The sequence below is a fragment of the Pseudoliparis swirei genome, chromosome 8 (genome assembly GCF_029220125.1).
Source record: "Pseudoliparis swirei isolate HS2019 ecotype Mariana Trench chromosome 8, NWPU_hadal_v1, whole genome shotgun sequence".
Taxonomy (NCBI): domain Eukaryota; kingdom Metazoa; phylum Chordata; class Actinopteri; order Perciformes; family Liparidae; genus Pseudoliparis; species Pseudoliparis swirei.
This window is the reverse complement of record NC_079395.1, coordinates 4,092,651-4,113,594: the sequence shown is the minus strand read 5'-3', so window position 1 is coordinate 4,113,594 and position 20,944 is coordinate 4,092,651. Positions and strand designations below refer to the sequence as shown.

Sequence of the window (20,944 nt, the reverse complement as noted above, 5' to 3'; positions counted from 1 at the left end):
AGGTAATGGTTTAAAAGTACTATAATAGCACACTGTGAACCTTCTCCACTACAAGCTAAATTATTGCATGTATTACCTTATTATTAACTAAATTTACTTGAAGTTCCAGAATTGTCATTATTGATAGTTCAGTTAAATGTTTCCAGTTTTTAGTTTAACCGATTTATATCTGATGTTTCTGGATTAATATCACTGCTGGAGTAAAAGTTAAATATTTACCTCTGAGATGTAGTGGATTTAAACGTATTTTATCTACATTGGAAAACGTAAAATAGGTTTGTCAACTCCGAACCACTAGTTGGCGCGATTGGGCCTGAAACACGTTGGAAACTACCAAAAAAACCACCACAGAAGAAGAGAAAGGTCAAAGTTCACCCTCGTGTGCTGCTGTGGCGACGGCGGAGCGAGACTGAAGCTAACGCCACTAAACAAAGACATTAAAACACAATTATTGTCGGAGGAGACGGCTCACTGACAAAGTAAGAAAACACCGGACGTCCATTGCTGTGATGACCTTCTTCTCCGGTTGTCACGTGTCACTGACTCTGAGCTTTTAACTGTTTTTAAGAAGATGTTTAGACCTCAAGTTGTTGGTTGCTAGCCGATGTTAGCGGGGCACATCTCCGGCTGTTGGAGCCCCACGTTTCAACAGCTAGTTAATATTTAGATAATTTAACTTTCCGTTAGTAACGGTTGGTGACGTCAGGTGTCGCTTTCGCTTTTTTTATATTTCGGGTGGTGTCTTAGCTGTAACCTGACAGCTAACGTCAGCTGCTGTCTAGCTAGGTCGCTAAGCTAACAAACCGTCGAGATTTGATCCATCTGATGTGTAACTTTATTTTCTTAAAACGAGAAACGGTCACCAGATTTACGCTGCAGCCGCACGTTGTCTTTCCGTACGCGTGTATGCTAGGCATTACGGTTAGAGCGTGTATACTAGTCATTACGGTAGGAGCGTGTATACTAGGTATTACGGTAAGAGCGTGTATACTAGTCATTACGGTAGGAGCGTGTATACTAGGTATTACGGTAAGAGCGTGTAAACTAGATATTACTTTTGGAGCGTCTGTACGAGTCATTACGGTAAGAGCGTGTAAACTAGATATTACTTTAGGAGCGTCTGTACTAGGCATTACGGTATGAGGGTGTATACTAGATATTATGCTAGGAGGTTGTATACTAGGCACTGTGTTAGAAGTGTGTATACTAGGCATTACGGTATTAGAGAGTGTAAACTAGGTGTAAACATTTGCTGATTCCAGCCTCTTTTCTTTGTTATTTATGGAGGTATAGTTTATCTTTTTCGGGCGGTTTGTTCGACCAAAACGACAAACGATTAAATCATTTTAAGTTGCAGGCCTAAAGGTAAATTCAAACTGGTCGTTTTTGTATGAATATTGGGCCGATAACTTAAACGATCCAACTGTTTTCTTTTCTTGAATATGAATAATGTAAGGCCTCAGAGCTGTCTAAATAATCTTTAATCTCACCTCCAGGTCGCCATGTCCTACACCTGCATCAGCTGCCGAGTGGCGTTCGCAGACGGCGAGGTGCAGCGGGCGCACTACAAGTCCGACTGGCACCGCTACAATCTGAAGCGCAAGGTGGCCGACATGCCGGCGGTCACCGCCGAGAACTTCCAGGAGCGCGTGCTGGCGCAGCGGAAGTCCGACGAGCAGCAGCTGAACGACGCGGCGGCCACCGAGGGCTGCGCCGTCTGCAGCAAGAAGTTCTCCAGCGCCAACGCCCACCAGAACCACCTGCAGTCCCACAAGCACCAGCAGGCCGAGAAGCAGGCGCTGCTCGCCGCCCAGAGGAAGGTGGAGAGGATGAACGAGAAGAACCTGGAGAAGGGACTCGGCGACGAGAAGGTGGACCGCGACGCCAGGAACGAGGCGCTGCGGCAGGAGGCGCTGCAGAGCGCGACGCCGCAAGGAGCCGCGAGGCAGAAGGCGGAGAAGGCGGAGATCCCCCCGAGGCTGATGTGGCTGGAGGAGCAGGCCAAGAGGCGAGAGACGGAGGACGGAGCCACGGCTGTGCAAGGTGAGGAGGAGAAATATGGCCTCCGGGCCTTTTTTAACCCTCCTGTTACCTTTAGGGTCAATTTGACCCCGTTTAATGTCGGTGTTCTTTGGGGTCAATTTGACCCCAGGCTGTTTTTCACTGTCAATCATGTAAGAAATGTCAACTTTTTTATATATTTAAAGGGCTATTTAGGTAGTCAACAAACAAACATAAAGTACCGCACACTTAAACTTGGGAAACAATATTAATTCTAATAATTTTCTGGAGGTTTTAATTGCTGGGGTCAAATTGACCCCGAGGGTAAAATATGTTAGTAAATATTAAGGTAACAGGAGGGTTAAAGAAGTCGTCTTGTTTTTCAGATATTACTCTTTCAGTTTCTCACAACTTCAAGACGCCCTATTATGACTTTAATACTGTCTTCAAATGTAATTATGTAACAGTCAGTTTTTGGGGAGAAACTTGAATGAAGCAGGGTTCGTACGGTCATGGAAAACCTGGAAAAGTCATGGAATTTTAAAATGGTGATTTCCAGGCCTGGAAAAGTCATGGAAAAAACTTAAATCATAAAAGTTTTGGAAAAGTCATGAAAATGTTGTTATAATCGCATGTTCATTTATGCGGAGTTTCAAATAATTAATATGTTTTTTAAAGAAAGACGCTCAAAATATAAGCCGGCGTCCGCTCTCAATATGCAAAATGTTCTAAATTGTTCATGTTTATACCGAGATTTCAGTTTGGTCATGGGAATTTGGTTTAAAGTCATGGAAATCCATTGGTCAAAATGTGTAAGAACCCTGATAAAGGTGTATATATAATAACATTTTCACATTTAAAATAGATATTTTAAGACGAGATTATGACCGGATGACCTTGTTTTTAACGCGCTGGTATCGAGGAGCAACGCTTGTATTCAACATCTCTACATGTAAGCCAGGGAACTATGAAGGAAAATGATTGTGCTGAATTTAAATTCCAATATCGACTATTATTTTAACTGTAATCCAGTAACAAATATCGACAAATCTCATGAAAAAGGGCGAAACAGGTTTCTACATTTGGAGCCTAATTAGAATAAATACTCCATCAGTTTTAAGTTAAATGTACAGAATGTCATGTTATGGCGTTTATCCGTTAAAATATCCCGTTTTGTTTCAATAACAATCTTCCAGAAGAGTGGGAGGACGTCGACGACGATGAGGAAGATGAGGAGGAGGAAGAGGAGGAAGCAATGGATCAGGCGGAAGGGGACTCGGCGGCCGCGTCTGACCCCAAACCCGCGGTGGCTCTGCCGGGTTCGATCCCCGCCACCGACTGCCTGTTCTGCGCCCACCACTCCAAGTCGCTCGTGAAGAACATCGCCCACATGACCAGAGTCCACAGCTTCTTCATCCCCGACGCCGAGTTCCTCGTCGACGTCGCCGGCCTCGTCTGCTACCTCGGTGAGTTCGGGCTGCAAATGTGAGGAAACGGCGGGATACACACGACCGGGCCGAAGTTTTAGAAAAATGTTCCCGTTTTTTAATTGAAATTGAATTTGTTCAAGTCCAGCGAATAACCTGAAATGGTTCAAAGGGCAGCGGCAAACTGCCAGAGGTTAAAGCAAAAAAGTTTAGGTTACCAAAAACTGAAACATAATGTACATTTCAGTGTTATACAATAAGACCTTTTTCAGGGAACAAGTAATTAAGGGTTAACGACTTGCAGCTGTTGAAGTAAATTAAACCTCGAAAGTTGATGCTCACGATTCCTCCAGGTGTCTCAACTTTAGTTGATTACTTACAACCCAAACCCGTCTAGCAAAGCTGGTGGGAACAGACTTTGTCACTACACCCTCTTCAGCTTTATGTGGACAGTATTACACTGCAGGAAGTCGTATATTGCTCTTATAATGGCATAAAAAGGCCTTTAACAAAGGAAGACGGACCATAATAACCCTTAAAGGTGTCGTCTTTCCTTTAGAGGAGTTGAGGTGTTCTAAAACACATTTCAAATGTCAGATTTAGGATTTTTCCCGGCGTGACCACAACAACAACACCGCCTCTGATTTGCTGCTTTCTTACACAAAGGGTGTTGTCGTGATTTACATTTTTTCCGTGTTGTTTTTCCTCGTGTCGCAGGAGAGAAGATCGGCGCCGGAAACGTGTGTTTGTGGTGCAACGAGAAGGGCCGCTCGTTCTACTCGGCGGAAGCGGTTCAGAGTCACATGATCGACAAGAGCCACTGCAAACTCTTCACGGACGGAGACTCCGCCCTGGAGTTTGCAGACTTCTACGACTTCAGGTAACACAATACAATGACGTTGATGATCTGAGATCATGTTTAGTGATTAGTCATTAGTTGAGATGGATGACACGTTTCCCCTCTTACAGATGTGCAGACGACTGCATCCGAAACATTAATTCATTATTTGACGCATGTTTTGCCAACAGGAGCAGCTACCCCGACAGGAAGGAGGGAGAGGACGCTGACATGGACGACGAAGCCCTGACTCATGAGGAGAACCTGGAATACGGCGACGAGATGCTGGAGCTGACGCTCCCTTCAGGTGATTTAAAGTTTATTCTCAATCTGCAGATTTCAAGAGTGGAACACGTTTGAAAGAACTGAATAAAATAAGTCTTTCAAAAAAATGACTTCATAACCCGTTTGGAAGAAAATACAAATAATTTGCTGAATTTTGTTTAATTTATAGAGACATATCGCCATTTTTTTTCTGGATAAATCATCAAATTAAATTGTCTGTAGACGATTAATCGGGAAAAATGTTCTCTGGCTCTTGATTGGACGTGAACATTGAAGGCTTCGGACCGTCGCTTGGATCTGCGCTCCCATTGGCCGTGTTGTAACCGCGTGTTTTCCTCAGGCGCCACGATCGGCCACCGCTCCCTCATGAGGTACTACAAGCAGCGGTTTGGATACCAGCGGGCGGTGGTTCTGACCCACAATAAGAACGCAGTGGGCCGAGTCCTCCGGCAGTACAAGGCTCTGGGCTGGGGGGGAACCGAAGGTACGCCCGTCTTTTTTTTCATATCTCCGTGTCGTGGCGCCATCAACCCCCGGTGTTTACTGGACCTGTGCAGTGACAATAGATTGAATCCAATCCAGTCCTATACCAGAGTCGGTATTGGACTGAAAAATAATCTTGTTTGACAGTTATAATGATAGATAATTCAAAAAGATGGTATTAAGACGTCACGAGAAATGTGTTTATTCGTCTTTTAGTTGAGTATCTTAAGTTTTTAAGATGGTGTTGTTCACCTTTTTTTAATTGTTTTTTGTTAGACAAACTACAGTCTCCAAAATAAGACTGTATATATATATATATATATAATGTGTGTATATATATATATATATACAGGACTGTCTCAGAAAATTAGAATATTGTGATGAAGTTCTTTATTTTCTGTAATGCAATTAAAAAAACAAAAATGTCATGCATTCTGGATTCATTACAAATCAACTGAAATATTGCAAGCCTTTTATTCTGATTTATTGCTGATTATGGTTTACAGCTTAAGAAAACTCAAATATCCTATCTCTAAATATTAGAATATCATGAAAAAGTATACTAGTAGGGTATTAAACAAATCACTTGAATTGTCTAATTAACTCGAAACACCTGCAAGGGTTTCATGAGCCTTGACAAACACTCAGCTGTTATAAATCTTTTTTTTTACTTGGTCTGAGGAAATATTAAAAATTTATGAGATAGGATTTTAGAGTTTTCTTAAGCTGTAAGCCATAATCAGCAATATTAAAAGAATAAAAGGCTTGCAATATTTCAGTTGATTTGTAATGAATCCAGAATGCATGACATTTTTGGTTTTTTAATTGCATTACAGAAAATAAAGAACTTTATCACAATATTCTAATTTTCTGAGACAGTCCTGTATGTGTGTGTGTGTGTGTGTATATATATATATGTGTGTATATAAATATATATAAAAATATAATTCCATTTTAATACAGCGAAGAAGCCATATGATAAGATATTATGCCTTTAAAAACCACTCTCTTAAAAAACAAGGCCATCAGAGTTGTAGAGAGGACTCCCCCTTGTGGTCGCCATGGTAACTAATGCATCTCTCTCTCTCAGGCTGCTTCTATCAGAGACCAAAAGACATGCAGTACGTGCAGAGGATGAAGTCCAAGTGGATGATGAAGATGGGCATGAACCACAACTCCACCTTGCAACACCACTTCAGAGCCCAGGTCATGTTCTGAGCTGGGACCGGAGGAGGAGGAGGAGGGGCTGAAACCAGACTTTCAGCACCGCATCGAGTGCAGCCGCTCCGTGCCGCGGCGGCAGTGAGAATGAGTCGCTGTGTTTTGAAGGAGGGGCGGCCGTGTCGACACGAGCTCCGTTAACGGGACGGTCTTCCGGCTCCTCGGCACAGTTCCATTTATTCCTCGCAGGAAACCGAAATGTCCGTCTCGTGAATCTGAAACGAAAAGAACCAGCATCGGATCAGCAGACGGTGATTTTTCCCGTTTCTTTTGGACTCGATTCAGTGACACGCGTGTTTGTTTTAAGACCGATGACGGGACGACGTCGTCGTGCTTCAATGTAATACATCCAACTCAATAAACGGTATTGACATATTAATTGGAAACGTGTCTTCTTTACGCGAGAACCTCACTCTGTGTTGAAAACATACACTTTAGTTCACTTTTTCGACCAGTAAAGCTCTTTTCATACTTTTAAAATTACAATAACATTTAATTAATTTTTTTATTTTTTATGATTTACATTTTATTTTTATTTGAGGTGTTTTTTAAAACGCTTTTCAACCGTTAAATCACCTCTGCGACGCCTTTTGATCGTTCCTCACGCTGCACTTAATGCACACGCACGTAAATATAGTTGATGCGGTAATAAAAGAGGCGAATGAAGAGGAATCTTTATTCGTCTTGTGGCCTCTTAACGGATCGTAGACATCGATCTGGAGGCGCGGCTGTGGCTGGCGTGGTCCTCGTTTGTTGCATGTGTGCCGTGTGGGACTCCCTCTGGTCCTGGTCTCGGTCTCGTGGTCTCGGTCTCGTGGTCCTGGTCTCGTGGTCCTGGTCTCGGTCTCCTTGCCCTCTGGTCTCGGTCTCGTCAAACATCCAGCGTTAGCCGCGTTTGATGAAGAGTAACAAAAACTTCTGACCTCACTTTTAAAATGTAGCGTCACTTTATTTGATCTTTTTTATTTCTCCCGTCATCCTAAAGCCCAGCAGTTCAAAGACATGATGTCATGTCGTCCGCTCAGTGCTCTTCATACTCAGGTGAGTATGCCTAGCACCAGAGAACTCGTCTTGGTCTTCATCTTCGTCTTCGTCGTCCCGCTGCTGTTCCCCTTTCAGGTGTGCGTCGGCTTCTGGGAGCCTCCTCGTGCCGATGATGTCATAGAAAGCGGATCAGGGCTGCAGCAGGATGCTGACCCCCCCCCCCTCCTTTTCTTTAATGAGCTCGGTTACTCCATTTCTTTGTGGTCCTCCACTTTATCTTTGGCAGGGCTCTTCACTTCCTCTCTTTATTTTTTATTTTTTTGCAGGCCGGGAGAGTGTTTGCGGAGTGATGGTTTCATGGGGATGGGGGGGGGGGGGGGGTTATGGCACTCTGCCCCGCACAGTGCACACTGTTTGACGGTCGACAGGAAAATCAGAGAGGGGAGGGGGGGGGGCTCTGCAGACAGGCCGACGGCGAGATGGAGACTAATTGATGAAGACGACTCTGGCTGAGAGGCATTAGCGCGGTGGGAGGAGGTGGTGGTGGTGGTGGTGGGAGGAGGTGGTGGGAGGAGGTGGTTCTAGGAGGAAGCGGCTCTCTGAAGGCCGAGGTGGAAAACGTTGAATTCTACACGCGTGTTTTTTATTTCTCACGTTCACTATTTGTAATAATTGACTTCACATCTGCTCCAGCTCCTCCCGATCATTCTGCAAGTCAACGGGCGAGACGCCTCTCAAAGACTCAAACTTTACTCGACAGCTTTTCTATTATGCGGCGTGGGGGAGGAGGGGTTCTGGAATAAAAAAAGTTATATATATATTTTTAAAAGCTGCTGTAAACTGTCCTCATCGGACCCATTTCGGTTCTGGATCACAGCGTGTCTTCGTCCTGAGTGGTTTCCTGGTGTTGATCCAAAAACTCCTGGGGGACAAATGAGCCACGTTTGAAGCTTCATCACAACTTTGACCCCCCCCCCCCCTGGTATGAATTATACAGATTTTATTTTTAATCCCCTAATTTTCTCCCCTCTACTGGACATTATTTTTGATCCGTATAACTGTTCAGTGCAAAATGGAACATGTGACATGATGGTGAACACGGTGTAAACATTAAATCTGCTTAAATTGGATTTAAATGTTTTTATCAATTGGTAAATAATGCAGTGACGCTGTATACAGGACTGTCTCAGAAAATTAGAATATTGTGATGAAGTTCTTTATTTTCTGTAATGCAATTCAAAAAACAAAAATGTCATGCATTCTGGATTCATTACAAATCAACTGAAATATTGCAAGCCTTTTATTCTTTTAATATTGCTGATTATGGCTTACAGTTTAAGAAAACTCAAATATCCTATCTCTAAATATTAGAATATCATGAAAAAGTATACTAGTAGGGTATTAAACAAATCACTTGAATTGTCTAACTCGAAACACCTGCAAGGGTTTCCTGAGCCTTGACAAACACTCAGCTGTTATAAATCTTTTTTTTTACTTGGTCTGAGGAAATATTAAAATTTTATGAGATAGGATTTTAGAGTTTTCTTAAGCTGTAAGCCATAATCAGCAATATTAAAAGAATAAAAGGCTTGCAATATTTCAGTTGATTTGTAATGAATCCAGAATGCATGACATTTTTGTTTTTTTAATTGCATTACAGAAAATAAAGAACTTTATCACAATATTCTAATTTTCTGAGACAGTCCTGTACATGATATACTGTATACTTTAATAAGGTAAAGTAGTTATTCATTCATAAACCTGTGACTTACCAACATTGGTTCTGATCACCGTCGTTGATTTGATGAATACAAGAAGAGAAACTGCATTTATTTTATTTCCAGTAGATATTTGATGGAGAGGCGCCACACAGGTTTGGGAGGTCAAATCAAAAAGTATATTTGGAGAGACCCCCCCCACCCCCCAGAACCAAACCCTGCGCTCCCTCTTAGGCCCCGGGGACTGGGTATTGAGCGGTTCCTCGTAGGTAGTGATTGGACGTGAGTGGATGATTTCCTTTGTTGCATTAGAGTCCATTACTGGGCCCGCTCCCCGGAAAGCGAGAGGCATTCTCAAAATAAATTTAAAAATTAAGGAGAGGGAGAGAGAGAGAGAGAGAGATGGTTCTTCTTGGAAAAGAAGTGTCATCCCACATGTGATTGACTGGCCGAGGGTTCTGGAACTTTATTATCAGGTCCATTTGGAGGTCGATAGGTTGGGGCAATATGAAGCCCTCTTACAACAGTGGGTAGTTGAAGGGGGAACACTTTATTTAAACGGTTCTGACTGACTTCTAACATCTGCACCATCAGAATGACGATTTTGTATTTTACTCTTGTACTCATTGGGAAGACCAGTAGAGAACAGAAAAACTGCTTTTTGACATATTTAATTAACAAAACAAGAGAAAGCTGTTGAATAAAGCAGCAACATTTGGTTCCAGGTTATTTAATATATACATACATTTATATATATGTATGTATGTATATATATTAATGTATATATGTATTTGTCAATTTCTGCCATTTCAATTACTTACTTTATCTGATTCATACTAATTATCTGAATTGATAATGAAAACTGTTCCAGGGTGAATTATCGGCCCCATCAGGTGTGTGCGCGTGCGTGTGGAGGGCCGGGGGGGGGGGGGGGGCGGGGGTTCAAACCGGGTTGTCCTCCATGGAGGAGGAAGAGGAAGAGGAAGAGGGGGAATCCCGCTGCGATGCATGGAGGCTGCATGGAAACGCTCCCCGGGTCTCCGGAGCGCGTGAGGCGGATCCCGCCGACCGACGCAGGCCGAGTCGGGGCGGAGGTGGAGGGGGGGTCCGTCGGCTGATCCGCAGCTCCTCCTGCAGCCTCAGCTCGGAGTCCACGGAGCGGAGGCTTTTTATCGTATTATTACCCGGGAGGCTGCACTGCGTCGCACCGGTGGCGGGTTGCACCGTGTGAGCTGTCGGTTGGGCATTTATGCAATTTTGATCTCGACTTTTCATCTTTTTGTCTTCTTTCTGTGTTACCATGAGCACGGAGGAGGGAGAGGCGGGTCCAGCGTGTGGGGAGGCGATGGGAGGCGCCGCCGCCGCCGGGGACAAAAGCGAACCGCACCGCTCCGCAGCACGCCGTCCCCCCGACGACGCGGAGCCGGGCGAGGAGGGAGAGGGCTCCGGGGGGAGCTCCGGGGACGACGCCCGGAACTTGTTCCGCGAGGACGGGGCGGTCGGGGACGGGTCGGGGTGCAAGGAGCCGGCGATGCACTCCAACTGCAGCAGCAGCGAGACCTGCATCCCCACCCCCAGCTGCCGGATCTGCTTCCAGGGCGCAGAGCAGGTAAACGGAGCGCGCGCGCGTCACCTCTAGGTGAGCCCGGTCACAGGTGGGATGACGTCATCGGACCTCCTCTGAGGGGAAAAAGCTGCTTTTGCAAGTACTTAAAGTTGCTTTTTATTTATTTAATGAATGTGAGGTGATAGCTGACTGCTGCAGCTAATTAATTTATATTTTATTCATAAAAAATGAAATATATCAATTAAAACAAACTCAATTTAAGAGTGTGTAAACGAAGTTATCACAAGACCGTGAACTGCTCCACAGACGGAGCACCTCAACAGGTCCGGAGTGAGCCTTTGAGGGGCCCTGGCAAAGCAGAGGAATATCATCATTTGACTATTTAACACCCGAGTTACTGTAAAGTTACCAAATATATGTACGTTACATTTCTACCCTCATTTACACGACGGCTGAAATCACTTATTATATATTCAACCAACAAATCATGAGGTCATCTCCTGAAATATTCGACCCAACGGCATATAAAGCAATTAACACGAGTCCTGTAATCTCCCAAAAAAAGACTAAAAGCAGCTGAAACTGTTTCCAAACATGATGCGTCATCAATTTGAAAACAGGAAACCACAGCGACCAGTCGCCACATGATACTTCCATTACGCCGTCACTCTCCAGGGGCAGTGGACGATTATATTCTGAGGGTCAGGAGCTCCTTATATCAGAATTGATCCCAGACGGTTAAAGATATATATATATATACTATACATACATAAATCTCTTTATATATATATAGAAATATATATTTATATATAAATATGTATATGTATATTTATATATATTTTTTTATAAATATATATTTATGTCCCTGAACCTCACGTTTGGAACCAGTGACTATCGCGAGGTTCAAGTACCGCAGCAAAAGAAACACGTTTGTCTATCAAAGGAATGGATGAGTTCACTGAGGAAGAGCGTGACGTCAGCGCCAGAGATTTATCTCCCTCAGACGTCACCAGTTTCATTCACTTTGCATTTTAAATATCCGAGTCTGATGCCATCAAACACGAGAAGAGGAAGACAGAAATGGAGATTAAATTAGTAGTTTTTTCATACAACATAATATTTGAATGATTTATAATCAGTCGATATTCTAAATAAGCTGTGAACAGAATTATATCATCATTAGACACATTGTTTTAATTATCTTTTTTCTTTACTTATATATTTTTTATCCTTTTAGTTATATTCATATAAAAAAAATGTCAGACATACAAAAAAATAAAATAAAACAAAACAGGGCAAAATTATATTGATTATTAGTATAATCAATACACGATGAAACCACATCATATTAGGGCTGTTGATGAATGCCTGAATCACTTCCTCTCCTCTCCGGGTCTTCCTGGAGGCGGCCGGACGGTCGTCTCCACCCACGTCTCTGAAATCGGACACTCTTGCCGGCCCATTTGTCTCGTGTCGGCGAAGCTTCGATTGGGGTGGTGGGTGGGGACGATTCACCCCCCCCCCACCCCCCGCCAGAGCTGGAGGGAAAGAGAGGAGTCGGGGGGCCGTAAATGCCTATAAGTGAATATCCTGTCTCCTGAACGTGGGCTGTGGACTATTAGCTAATCTAATCGCTCCGCCTCCGGGCCCAGACGGATATCTGATTTGTGATTGGACGACCTGGCGGTCCAGTCATCGAGACGACTGCAAAAGGGACATTTGACACTTTAAGATATTTACGTCCGAGCAGATGAGATTCACCAACGAGACGAACAAGAAAGAAACAAAAGACCAAACGGTTTGATGTTTTTAGATGTTCATCACGTTTCAGAAAATCACTAAAGAAAAAGATCAATTTAAAAATTGTGTTCTTCACTTATTGACTTTTTAAGCGTTTCCCAACCGTCCTCATGAAGTGGAGCTCCATGTGCCGATGAAGACATATGCCACGTGGTGATGAAGACATACGCCACGTGGTGATGAAGACATACACCGTGTGGTCGAAAGCTGAAGTGCACCTTGACTTGAGACTGTTTTGTGAATATTTCCAGGTCTTTTTTATAATTTTTTAATTGACCTCCTCGCCGTCACTGGAAACTCCAACTGCTCCGGAACCAACGAGTTAAGATCGTTTTAGGAAATTATTTTAAACGATCTCGACAGGAAGTCCACTCACAATCTTTTGCAAACACTTTTGACTCGTGCGAACTTCCTCCATCGATAAAGATGAAGACCATGCGGTGACGTCGCAAGTCAGGGCCTTTTTTTCTTTAGTTTATATACTTATGATCTCAAATTACTATTTCTAAGTTCTTCATCAGATGTCCCATCGAGAGAAATCTCAAACAAATTAAAATCCTCTTTGATGTCGGTCGCTGAAAAAACGCCAGACCGAACGGATGATTAATGTCCCGCTGCCCTCCGGACGTTAATATCACCGCCACGTTCCGTAGCTTTGAGAAATGATCGTTGCTCTGAGCCGTGCTGCTGAAGCCCTCTGGAGGAAAACTAGTATTTCCCTTTGATGTATGACCCGCAAAGAGAAAAAAAGGCCTGAAAACAAGAAAGTTATCACGTTGGAGACGGATGTCGGGGTGTTGGTTCTAATATCGACTCGAAAGCAGATCGTTTTCTTTAAAATTCCATCTGTGAGACACTCCAGAGATTGGTCAAGATAATAGAAACACCAGACGAGAGGTGGACACGACAGCGGTCTGTGTGTGACGTCGTTTAATGTCTGCAAAAATGTGAAAGTTTCTTCGAAGTGGGCCGAGCTTCTGCGTCTCCTTGTTTCTTGACGCCGGGAGAGAGTTTGAATGTGTTGGTGAAGGAACTCCCTGAGGTTCCGTCTGCTGGTTCCTTTCAGCCGTGAACGGTGATTGAAGTCGCACTACCTATATCCGTTGATGGATCTGACCTTTGACCTCTCCGCGGTCCCCCAGGGCGCCCTGCTGAACCCGTGCCGGTGCGACGGCTCGGTGCGGTACACCCACCAGCACTGCCTGCTGAAGTGGATCAGCGAGCGCGGCTGCTGGAGCTGCGAGCTCTGCTGCTACCGCTTCCACGTCATCGCTATCGACACGAAGACGCCGTGGCAGGTAACGTACTGCGGGGGGAGGGGGAGACACCTTATTGGCCATGGTATCAACATATTTACATGATGTGAATTAATACATTTTTTAAATAAAAGATATGAAGGGTACAACAGTTTAAATTAGAAGACGGTAGTTATAGTTTTTGTCTGTAGGTCTGCGTCTCTTTGCAGTTGATTTGTGTCTCTTTGCAGTTGTTTTGTGTCTCTTTGCAGTTGATTTGTGTCTCTTTGCAGTTGATTTGTGTCTCTTTGCAGTTGTGTTGTCTCTTTGCAGTTGATTTGTGTCTCTTTCCAGTTGATTTGTGTCTCTTTCCAGTTGATTTTTGTCTCTTTGCAGTTGTATTGTGTCTCTTTCCAGTTGATTTTTGTCTCTTTGCAGTTGTTTTGTGTCTCTTTGCAGTTGATTTGTGTCTCTTTGCAGTTGTTTTGTGTCTCTTTGCAGTTGATTTGTGTCTCTTTGCAGTTGTTTTGTGTCTCTTTGCAGTTGTTTTGCGTCTCTTTGCAGTTGTTGTTGTGTGTCTCTTTGCAGTTGTTTTGCGTCTATTTGCAGTTGTTTTGCGTCTCTTTGCAGTTGTTTTGCGTCTTCGTAGTTGTTGAGAGGCGATCAAAATGCTCCTAATCTCGGATCCTGCACCTTGAAAGAATCTAAGAGCAACACAACCTGACCGTGTTGCTTAGTGACACAATATTCAAAATTTGTTGAAGGCATGTGGGCTCACAAGAGGAAGACAAACAATCCCATCTTTTCTCACGGAGCTTCTCTCTTGTTTCCTGTGATCAGTGGCAGTCCATCACCATCACCCTGGTGGAGAAGGTGCAGATCATCGCGGTGTTCCTGGGCTCTCTCTTCCTGGTGGCCAGCATCTCCTGGCTGCTGTGGTCAGCCCTCAGCCCGCAGGCCATCTGGCAGCGCCGCGACGTCCTCTTCCAGATCTGCTACGGCATGTACGGCTTCATGGACCTGGTGTGCGTAGGTGAGCCTCCGAATGAGTCGCGCATCCGTCGTCAGAAAAAAAAACGTGAAGAGGTTGAAGCTCGGCTCGGTCACGCGAATAATCCAGAAGTAAACGCAGGTTGAGTTATTGGTGAACAAATGGTCATTTTAAGTCAAGAGTTCAACCTTCGGTCAGGTTGTTTTGTCTAATTCGTTTAATTAAGGTGTTCATAAACATTAATAATGATAATATTAGAATATCGAATTTATATAGCACTTTTCTCGACACTAAAATATGTTAATGTGTTGAATAAATTACAATATATAATTCTGAATATTTCCTGTAGCCCTCTAAGTGACGTTTGGAGTACCCGGTTCGATCGCCGCTCTCCCCATTAGTTATATGTCGAGGTGTCCTTGAGCAAGGCACTGAACCCCTAATCGCTTCCCTGCAGCCCACTGCGCCTTAATAACTACGGATGGCTCAAATGCAGAGAAGAATTTCCCCACTGTAAGATAAATACAAAGTGTAAATGTCTTTCCTAAAAACGTGACGTAAAGGAGGATCACCGTTCCCGGTCTTGTTTTTGTCCACCTGTGGCAGGTCTGATCGTCCACGAGGGGCCGGCCGTGTACAACGTCTTCCTGCGCTGGCGAGCCGTCAACCTCCACTGGGATGTTCAGAGCTACGATAAAGCCAAGGACCTGGAGGAGACGAGCATCGGCCATTCCTCGCAGGTGGCCCCCAGGACGCTTTGGTTGCCCCTGGCGACCTTCGGGCCCGACGGCCCCTCGCGGCCCCCCACCCAGCTGGCGCCGCAGCCGTGGACCAGCCTCTGGTTGGCCACTCTTTGCCCCGGACTGGTGCCCCGAAACGACCTCGGCCAGGACGGCAACTCGGGAGAGGTCGTCGTCCGCGTGACGTCGGTGTGACACCGGGCGATATCCATGCTGCAAAGCTTTTGGTGGTGGCTAAAATCTGGGTTTTCTTTCTGGGCAGCGTATAATATCTCACAACAAGCAGATTTTTGTTTCAAAAGTTTTTTTCGAATGAGTTTGATTTGTTTGTCTGCTCTGGGGCTGGTCCCCCAAAAACAATTGTAACAGGTAAATGAACTCACATGTGGTGTTTTTATCTTTGTTTTATTATTATATTATATTTATTATATTACATATATATATACATATATATATGTGTATATATATATATATGTGTATATGTATGTGTGTGTATATATATGTGTATGTATATATATGTGTGTATATATATATGTGTATATATTTAAAAAATTAAAAAGGGGTATCAAACTCTGCAGATTTCTCTGTGACGAAGATGTTTTAGTGAGGAAGGTTTAACGGATAGAGACTGACTGATGAATGCTCTAAACATGAACTACTTTGTGGTGTTTCAGATGGAAAACAGACTCAGTTCTAGTCTCATTAGTTATATATTTTATACATCAGATTTGCATTAAACCCTGAAATGAAGACAAGAAGAAAATACTTTGTTAATGTTTGTTTATTCATCATGTAAACATTCAGTTTGTTCTCACATCCCGTCAGTAAAGTTTGTGAAATGACTCTTAATCAATGATTTCATTTAGAGATTCACTTCATCCACACAATCAATCGGTGGGATTAGAATGTCATTAATTTTAAAGAGAATATTGATTGATCTCCTCATTGATTATCATCCTCACTACAAGTTGTTGCGGGCAATATATTGTTTCAGTTATATTCTCCAGCACTGCGTTCTCAGAGGAACAGACTTGTTCTTGTGTTTGTCAGGATTTAATGAAGTAAAAGCATAATTTGTCAAAACTTAAGAGCAACAAATATATAAAAGTAAGTACCTTAGTAAGTACTAAAACATATCTTGAGTACATCAGTAGATAAAAAGATTTATGGCACGAACAAACTTGAACGATGTCAATGTATGTAATAAAAGATGAAACAGTAAATACAATTTACAGAAGCACCAATGCTTCAACCACCAAAGAAATTATACACCCAATAAACTAACCATCACCAAAAATACTGAACTCAAACCAAAGAACTATTAACCGAAACATAACTGTACATATGAGAAGATTCACGGATGAAGATGATTTTTGTGGACATTAAGTGAAAGGATGAAGAGGATTGTACAGTGAGACGCTCTCCATGAGTCCAACAGCAAAAAGGAACTCATGCACCTCACTTCCTGTTAGTCTGAATATTTACTACTGGCTCTCTTCCTCTTCATGCAGCTATTCACATCCCTCTAGGTCACAATCTGCCCCGTCACATCATTTTATGTGGCCCCTGGCCCCTTAAAAGACACATGATCCCCTTTTCTTAAAGAAATTGAAGAAAAATATCCCGCGCTTTTATTTTGAAGGTTTCAAATTAAATGGATTTATGTTCTAATATTAGAGAAATGTTCTTACGTACAATATGTGTACACTCAAATAAACAATAATCAAATGCAAAGAGTTATTTAACAATATGTTTGAGTAGTTTATACAGTACTGGCCCTTTAAGAGGCAGCCGTGATGCTGATGTGGCCCACGCTGAAAATGAGTGTGATACCCCTGCTCTAGGTGGTACGAAATAAAACAACACACTGATTCCAATACAAGGACCATGATAATTAAAGTTATATAACAGGTCGTATGTCTGCCAAACAAATACATGTAATTAAAGATTTCTTTACAAGTTTACAAAGTGAAGACAACTCAAATAAAAAATATCTTTGATAAATGAAGGTCTGGGGATTTCTCTCTCCATGAACATGCATTGGAAGAGAAACAATAGAAATATTCAGACATGTAGAGCAGTGAGAGCCTCCATGATTAAACAGAGAAGGAGCGCCACCGACAGGAACTCAGACATGTTCAGACTCGTGAGAAGACGTCAAAGTAGAAGTCAGAATGTTTGACTGACAGCTGATCTCAGTGTAGTGAAGAAACGCCTCAACAATCAGCTCTCTGACTTCTGTTTATTTGAGTTTACAAAATTCAGCAGTGAAAGAATAACTGAATCCCACCGAGAGTCCAGCGTAGAGAGGCTGAGTGAATGTGGTCTGGACTCTGTGGAGGAGAGTCATGGTTTCAGAGACGCTGTAGAAGGACAGAGTACCTGCTCTGTGATCCAGGTACACTCCTATTTTGTAGGACCCATGACCTGAGAGAGGAGTTTCGACTTTGTTGTAGCAAAGTGTATAACTCCTATCATAGTAACAAGATAACGCCCAAGATTTGTTGTTTTGTCCAAAAACACATTCATCGCTGTCCCCTTTTCTCCTGATATCCTTGTATGCAACTGCTATATCAATCTCCTCTCCACTCCACTCCACCTCCCAGTAACGACGTCCAGTCAGACTCTCTCTACTCAGGACCTGCCAACATTTAGTGAATCTGTCTTGGTGACGAGAATAAGACTGATGTGCGATTGTTACTTTTCTGTTCCCATCAGATAATTTCAGAACTGTGTTTGTTGTGTTTGGATCCAGTGTGATTTCTCGAGAATACTTTAAGAATCCAGCTCTGGTCTTGGGCTCTGATATTGACAGTAAAACATCCACTTCACTCACCGTCAGTAAGACGTTTGGCCATTTCTCTTTCATGACTTCCAGTAGTTTATCTCTGGTTTCTGAAACAGCGTCTGTCACGTCCTGAAAGTATCTCAGAGGACGGATGTCGATGCTGGATGAGTCTGTAGAGTGACTGAGGGGTGACAGTGAGGGGTAGTTGAGTAGAAACTGGTTGAGATCCTCTGTGTGTGAGATCTTCTCCAGCTCAGCATCGCTCTTCTTCAGCTCAGTGATCTCCTGCTCCAGCTTCTCCTGAAGCTCTTGGACTCGACTCACTTCAGTTCTCTGCTGGGATCTGACCTGCTGCTCCACATCAGAGCATCTTTTATCCATGAGAATGATCAGCTTATTGAAGATCTGCTGACTGTGCTCCACTGTTTCATCAGCAGAGATGTTGATGGCCTCCACCTCCTGATGGAGCAGCTTCAGGTAGTCCTTTCTGTTCAGGATTCTCTGATGGATGTTTAGTCGACTCCCCTCCAGCTTTCTCTGCCTCTCGGTCCTTTCTGCTTCAGCTGAGACTGTGTCATGTCCTTTGTGTTCATCCATTGAGCAGAGATAACAGATACACTGCTGATCATTATGGCAAAAGATCTTCATCACCTCATCGTGATGAGAGCAGATGTTCTCCTGGAGCTTGTTGGAGGGGTCCACCAGCTTGTGTTTCTTTAATGGAGGTACATCATAATGACGCTGGAGGTGTTTCTCACAGTAAGAAGCTAAACATACCAGACAGGACTTAAGGGCCTTCAGTCTCTTCCCAGTGCAGACATCACAGGCCACATCTTCAGGTCCAGCATAGCAGTGATCAGCAGGAGCAGCTTGGAGTCCAGTCTTCTTCAGCTCCTCCACTAAATCTGCCAACATGGTGTTCTTCACCAGGACAGGCCTCGGTGTGAAGGTCTTCCTACACTGAGGGCAGCTGTACAGTTTCTTCTCCTCCTCTTTATCCCAGTGGGTTTTAATACAGTTCATGCAGTAGTTGTGTCCACAGGGAATAGTCACCGGATGCTTCAGGAGATCCAGACAGATGCAACAAGAGAAGGTCTCCCGGTCCAGCTGAACTCCTTTCTGCGCCATTTTACCTCTCAAAGACAACACGACTGACTGAGTTTCACTTCCTCAAAAAGCGACTCTCTCTGCAGTGAACAGGGTGTGTCAGCTGCTGCTCTTCACCACCATGTTGGCTACACCCATCTGTAAATTTGTAGATCTGAAGGGGAGGGAACCAGGAAAGAAATGCACAGAGTGGCGCTCGCTGTGCCGGAGGGCAGGAAGAAGAGGGAGGGGTTTGAAAGCTGTGGTTCATTCCAGGAAGAAGAGTTGCGCTGGGAATATGAACTTTGTTTCCTCGTCTCCAAACAGAGACTCAGTTAAAACCTCCCCCACATCTGAATACATGTACTTTTTCTCCGTTGTATCATAAGTTATGATTCTCTTCAGTTTTCTTGGGTTAGAATACACCAACATGTTAATGGTATTAGTGGGGAAATGGAGCATAATATTTGATTGTATGCGGACAATATACCGATATTTCTCCGCAACCCAAAACAATCATTTCCCTCAGTGAGGTGGGAGGTGGAGTGGAGAGGAAGAGGAGTTATTGTCGGAGTCGCATACAAGAATATCAGCCGAAAAGGGCACTGGACTAAATGTGGATTTAGATACAATGAAAATCTTGGAGCATTAGATTGTGAAAATAATAGTTCTGACTTTATGTACAAGTCCAACTAAAATAGACAGACGTAATTTCAGGGTTAAACTGTGTTTGAACTCTTGAACTCATTTCGTCTCCATGTTTGTGTCTGAGAGCTGATTGTCGAGGCGTTTCTTCACTGCACTGAGATCAGCTGTTGTTCTGTACATGTCTGAGTTCCTGTAGGTGGCGCTGCTTCCTGTGCCTGTTTAGTCATGGAGGCTCTCACTGCTCTAAAAGTCTGAATACTTCTATTGATGCTTTTATACGGTTCATTCTTTTTGTTTCTGAAGAGAGAATGCCCCAGACCTTTATTCATCCAAGATATTTGTTCTCTTTGTGAAAATAACTCTTTAATTATACATACATGTATTTTTTTAGCAGACCTATGAGCTATCGGAATACTTTAATCATCATCATTTTGTATATAATGTATATTATTGTCTTTCACTAAGCTGGGATTTAGGTCAAACTGACGGAGTGTGTGGATGAATCATTGATTAAGAGTCATTTAACAGACTTTACTGATGGGATGTGAGAACACACCATGTTTACATGATGAATAAACAAACATGAACTAATTATTTTCATGTCTTCATTTCAGGGCTTTACAAAAAGCTGATGTGTAACAATGAGACTAATGTGAAATAATAGCAGAAGAGCATTTAACGGTCTCTGCACTGTAAAGAATTGTTCTGTCAAATAACAGTAAAGTTTGCAGCAATATACTGCAATTCTACAATATTTATACAATTCCACTGTCTATCACAGTAAAAAATTAATGCAGTTTTCTCTCTGTGATTATTTGATGTACAGTAACATACTGGTTGGGTGGTTAGATGTATTTTAATTATCTGTGTTTACTGTAGAGAGGCAACATTGATAATACAATAACTCAATGTATCCTAAATGATAAACAATGCAATTTAGATTATAACTGTGTTGTTCGGTGGGCTACATCCATCTGCATTAGTATGGAACGTATGCAACAGAAGCAATAAACATCGTAGAAAGTATATCAATGAATCACTTATTATTACTCCTACTCTAACAACAAAAAAGACTGTCAGCAGGAGGGTGTCATGGTCATTTTATCGTCTCACTTGTATTTCATATTCTTAT

General features: G+C 43.1%; 3 protein-coding genes across 3 annotated transcripts; 2 read left to right on the top strand and 1 right to left on the bottom strand.

Annotated features, from left to right (window-relative positions):
* The first annotated feature begins 381 nt into the window (after nucleotides 1-381).
* Nucleotides 382-6,634, top strand: znf622 (zinc finger protein 622). Its single transcript, XM_056420294.1, has 7 exons — nucleotides 382-479; nucleotides 1,497-2,043; nucleotides 3,198-3,467; nucleotides 4,146-4,308; nucleotides 4,458-4,573; nucleotides 4,892-5,035; nucleotides 6,125-6,634. Exons 2-7 carry the CDS (start codon nucleotides 1,503-1,505, stop codon nucleotides 6,250-6,252), a joined length of 1,362 nt encoding a protein of 453 aa, XP_056276269.1. The 5' UTR covers nucleotides 382-479; nucleotides 1,497-1,502; the 3' UTR covers nucleotides 6,253-6,634.
* A 3,269-nt stretch (nucleotides 6,635-9,903) lies between these two features.
* Nucleotides 9,904-16,132, top strand: marchf11 (membrane-associated ring finger (C3HC4) 11). The gene is made up of 4 exons (XM_056420296.1): nucleotides 9,904-10,566; nucleotides 13,467-13,622; nucleotides 14,400-14,592; nucleotides 15,157-16,132. Exons 1-4 carry the CDS (start codon nucleotides 10,258-10,260, stop codon nucleotides 15,483-15,485), a joined length of 987 nt encoding a protein of 328 aa, XP_056276271.1. The 5' UTR covers nucleotides 9,904-10,257; the 3' UTR covers nucleotides 15,486-16,132.
* LOC130197561 (tripartite motif-containing protein 16-like) lies at nucleotides 16,056-19,774 on the bottom strand. Its single transcript, XM_056420290.1, has one exon. The coding sequence runs from the start codon at nucleotides 19,204-19,206 to the stop codon at nucleotides 17,533-17,535; it is 1,674 nt and encodes a 557-aa protein (XP_056276265.1). The 5' UTR covers nucleotides 19,207-19,774; the 3' UTR covers nucleotides 16,056-17,532.
* Between the last annotated feature and the right edge of the window lie 1,170 nt (nucleotides 19,775-20,944).

Bases quoted from the DNA above. Each gene is read 5' to 3' on its own strand.
- marchf11 (XM_056420296.1), top strand. From the start codon at position 10,258: ATGAGCACGGAGGAGGGAGAGGCGGGTCCAGCGTGTGGGGAGGCGATG. The intron at 13,623-14,399 runs GTAACGTACTGC...TCCTGTGATCAG, and splicing joins ACACGAAGACGCCGTGGCAG to TGGCAGTCCATCACCATCAC. The intron at 14,593-15,156 runs GTGAGCCTCCGA...CACCTGTGGCAG, and splicing joins CATGGACCTGGTGTGCGTAG to GTCTGATCGTCCACGAGGGG.
- znf622 (XM_056420294.1), top strand. From the start codon at position 1,503: ATGTCCTACACCTGCATCAGCTGCCGAGTGGCGTTCGCAGACGGCGAG. The intron at 4,574-4,891 runs GTGATTTAAAGT...TGTTTTCCTCAG, and splicing joins GGAGCTGACGCTCCCTTCAG to GCGCCACGATCGGCCACCGC. The intron at 5,036-6,124 runs GTACGCCCGTCT...TCTCTCTCTCAG, and splicing joins GGGCTGGGGGGGAACCGAAG to GCTGCTTCTATCAGAGACCA.
- LOC130197561 (XM_056420290.1), bottom strand. From the start codon at position 19,206: ATGGCGCAGAAAGGAGTTCAGCTGGACCGGGAGACCTTCTCTTGTTGC.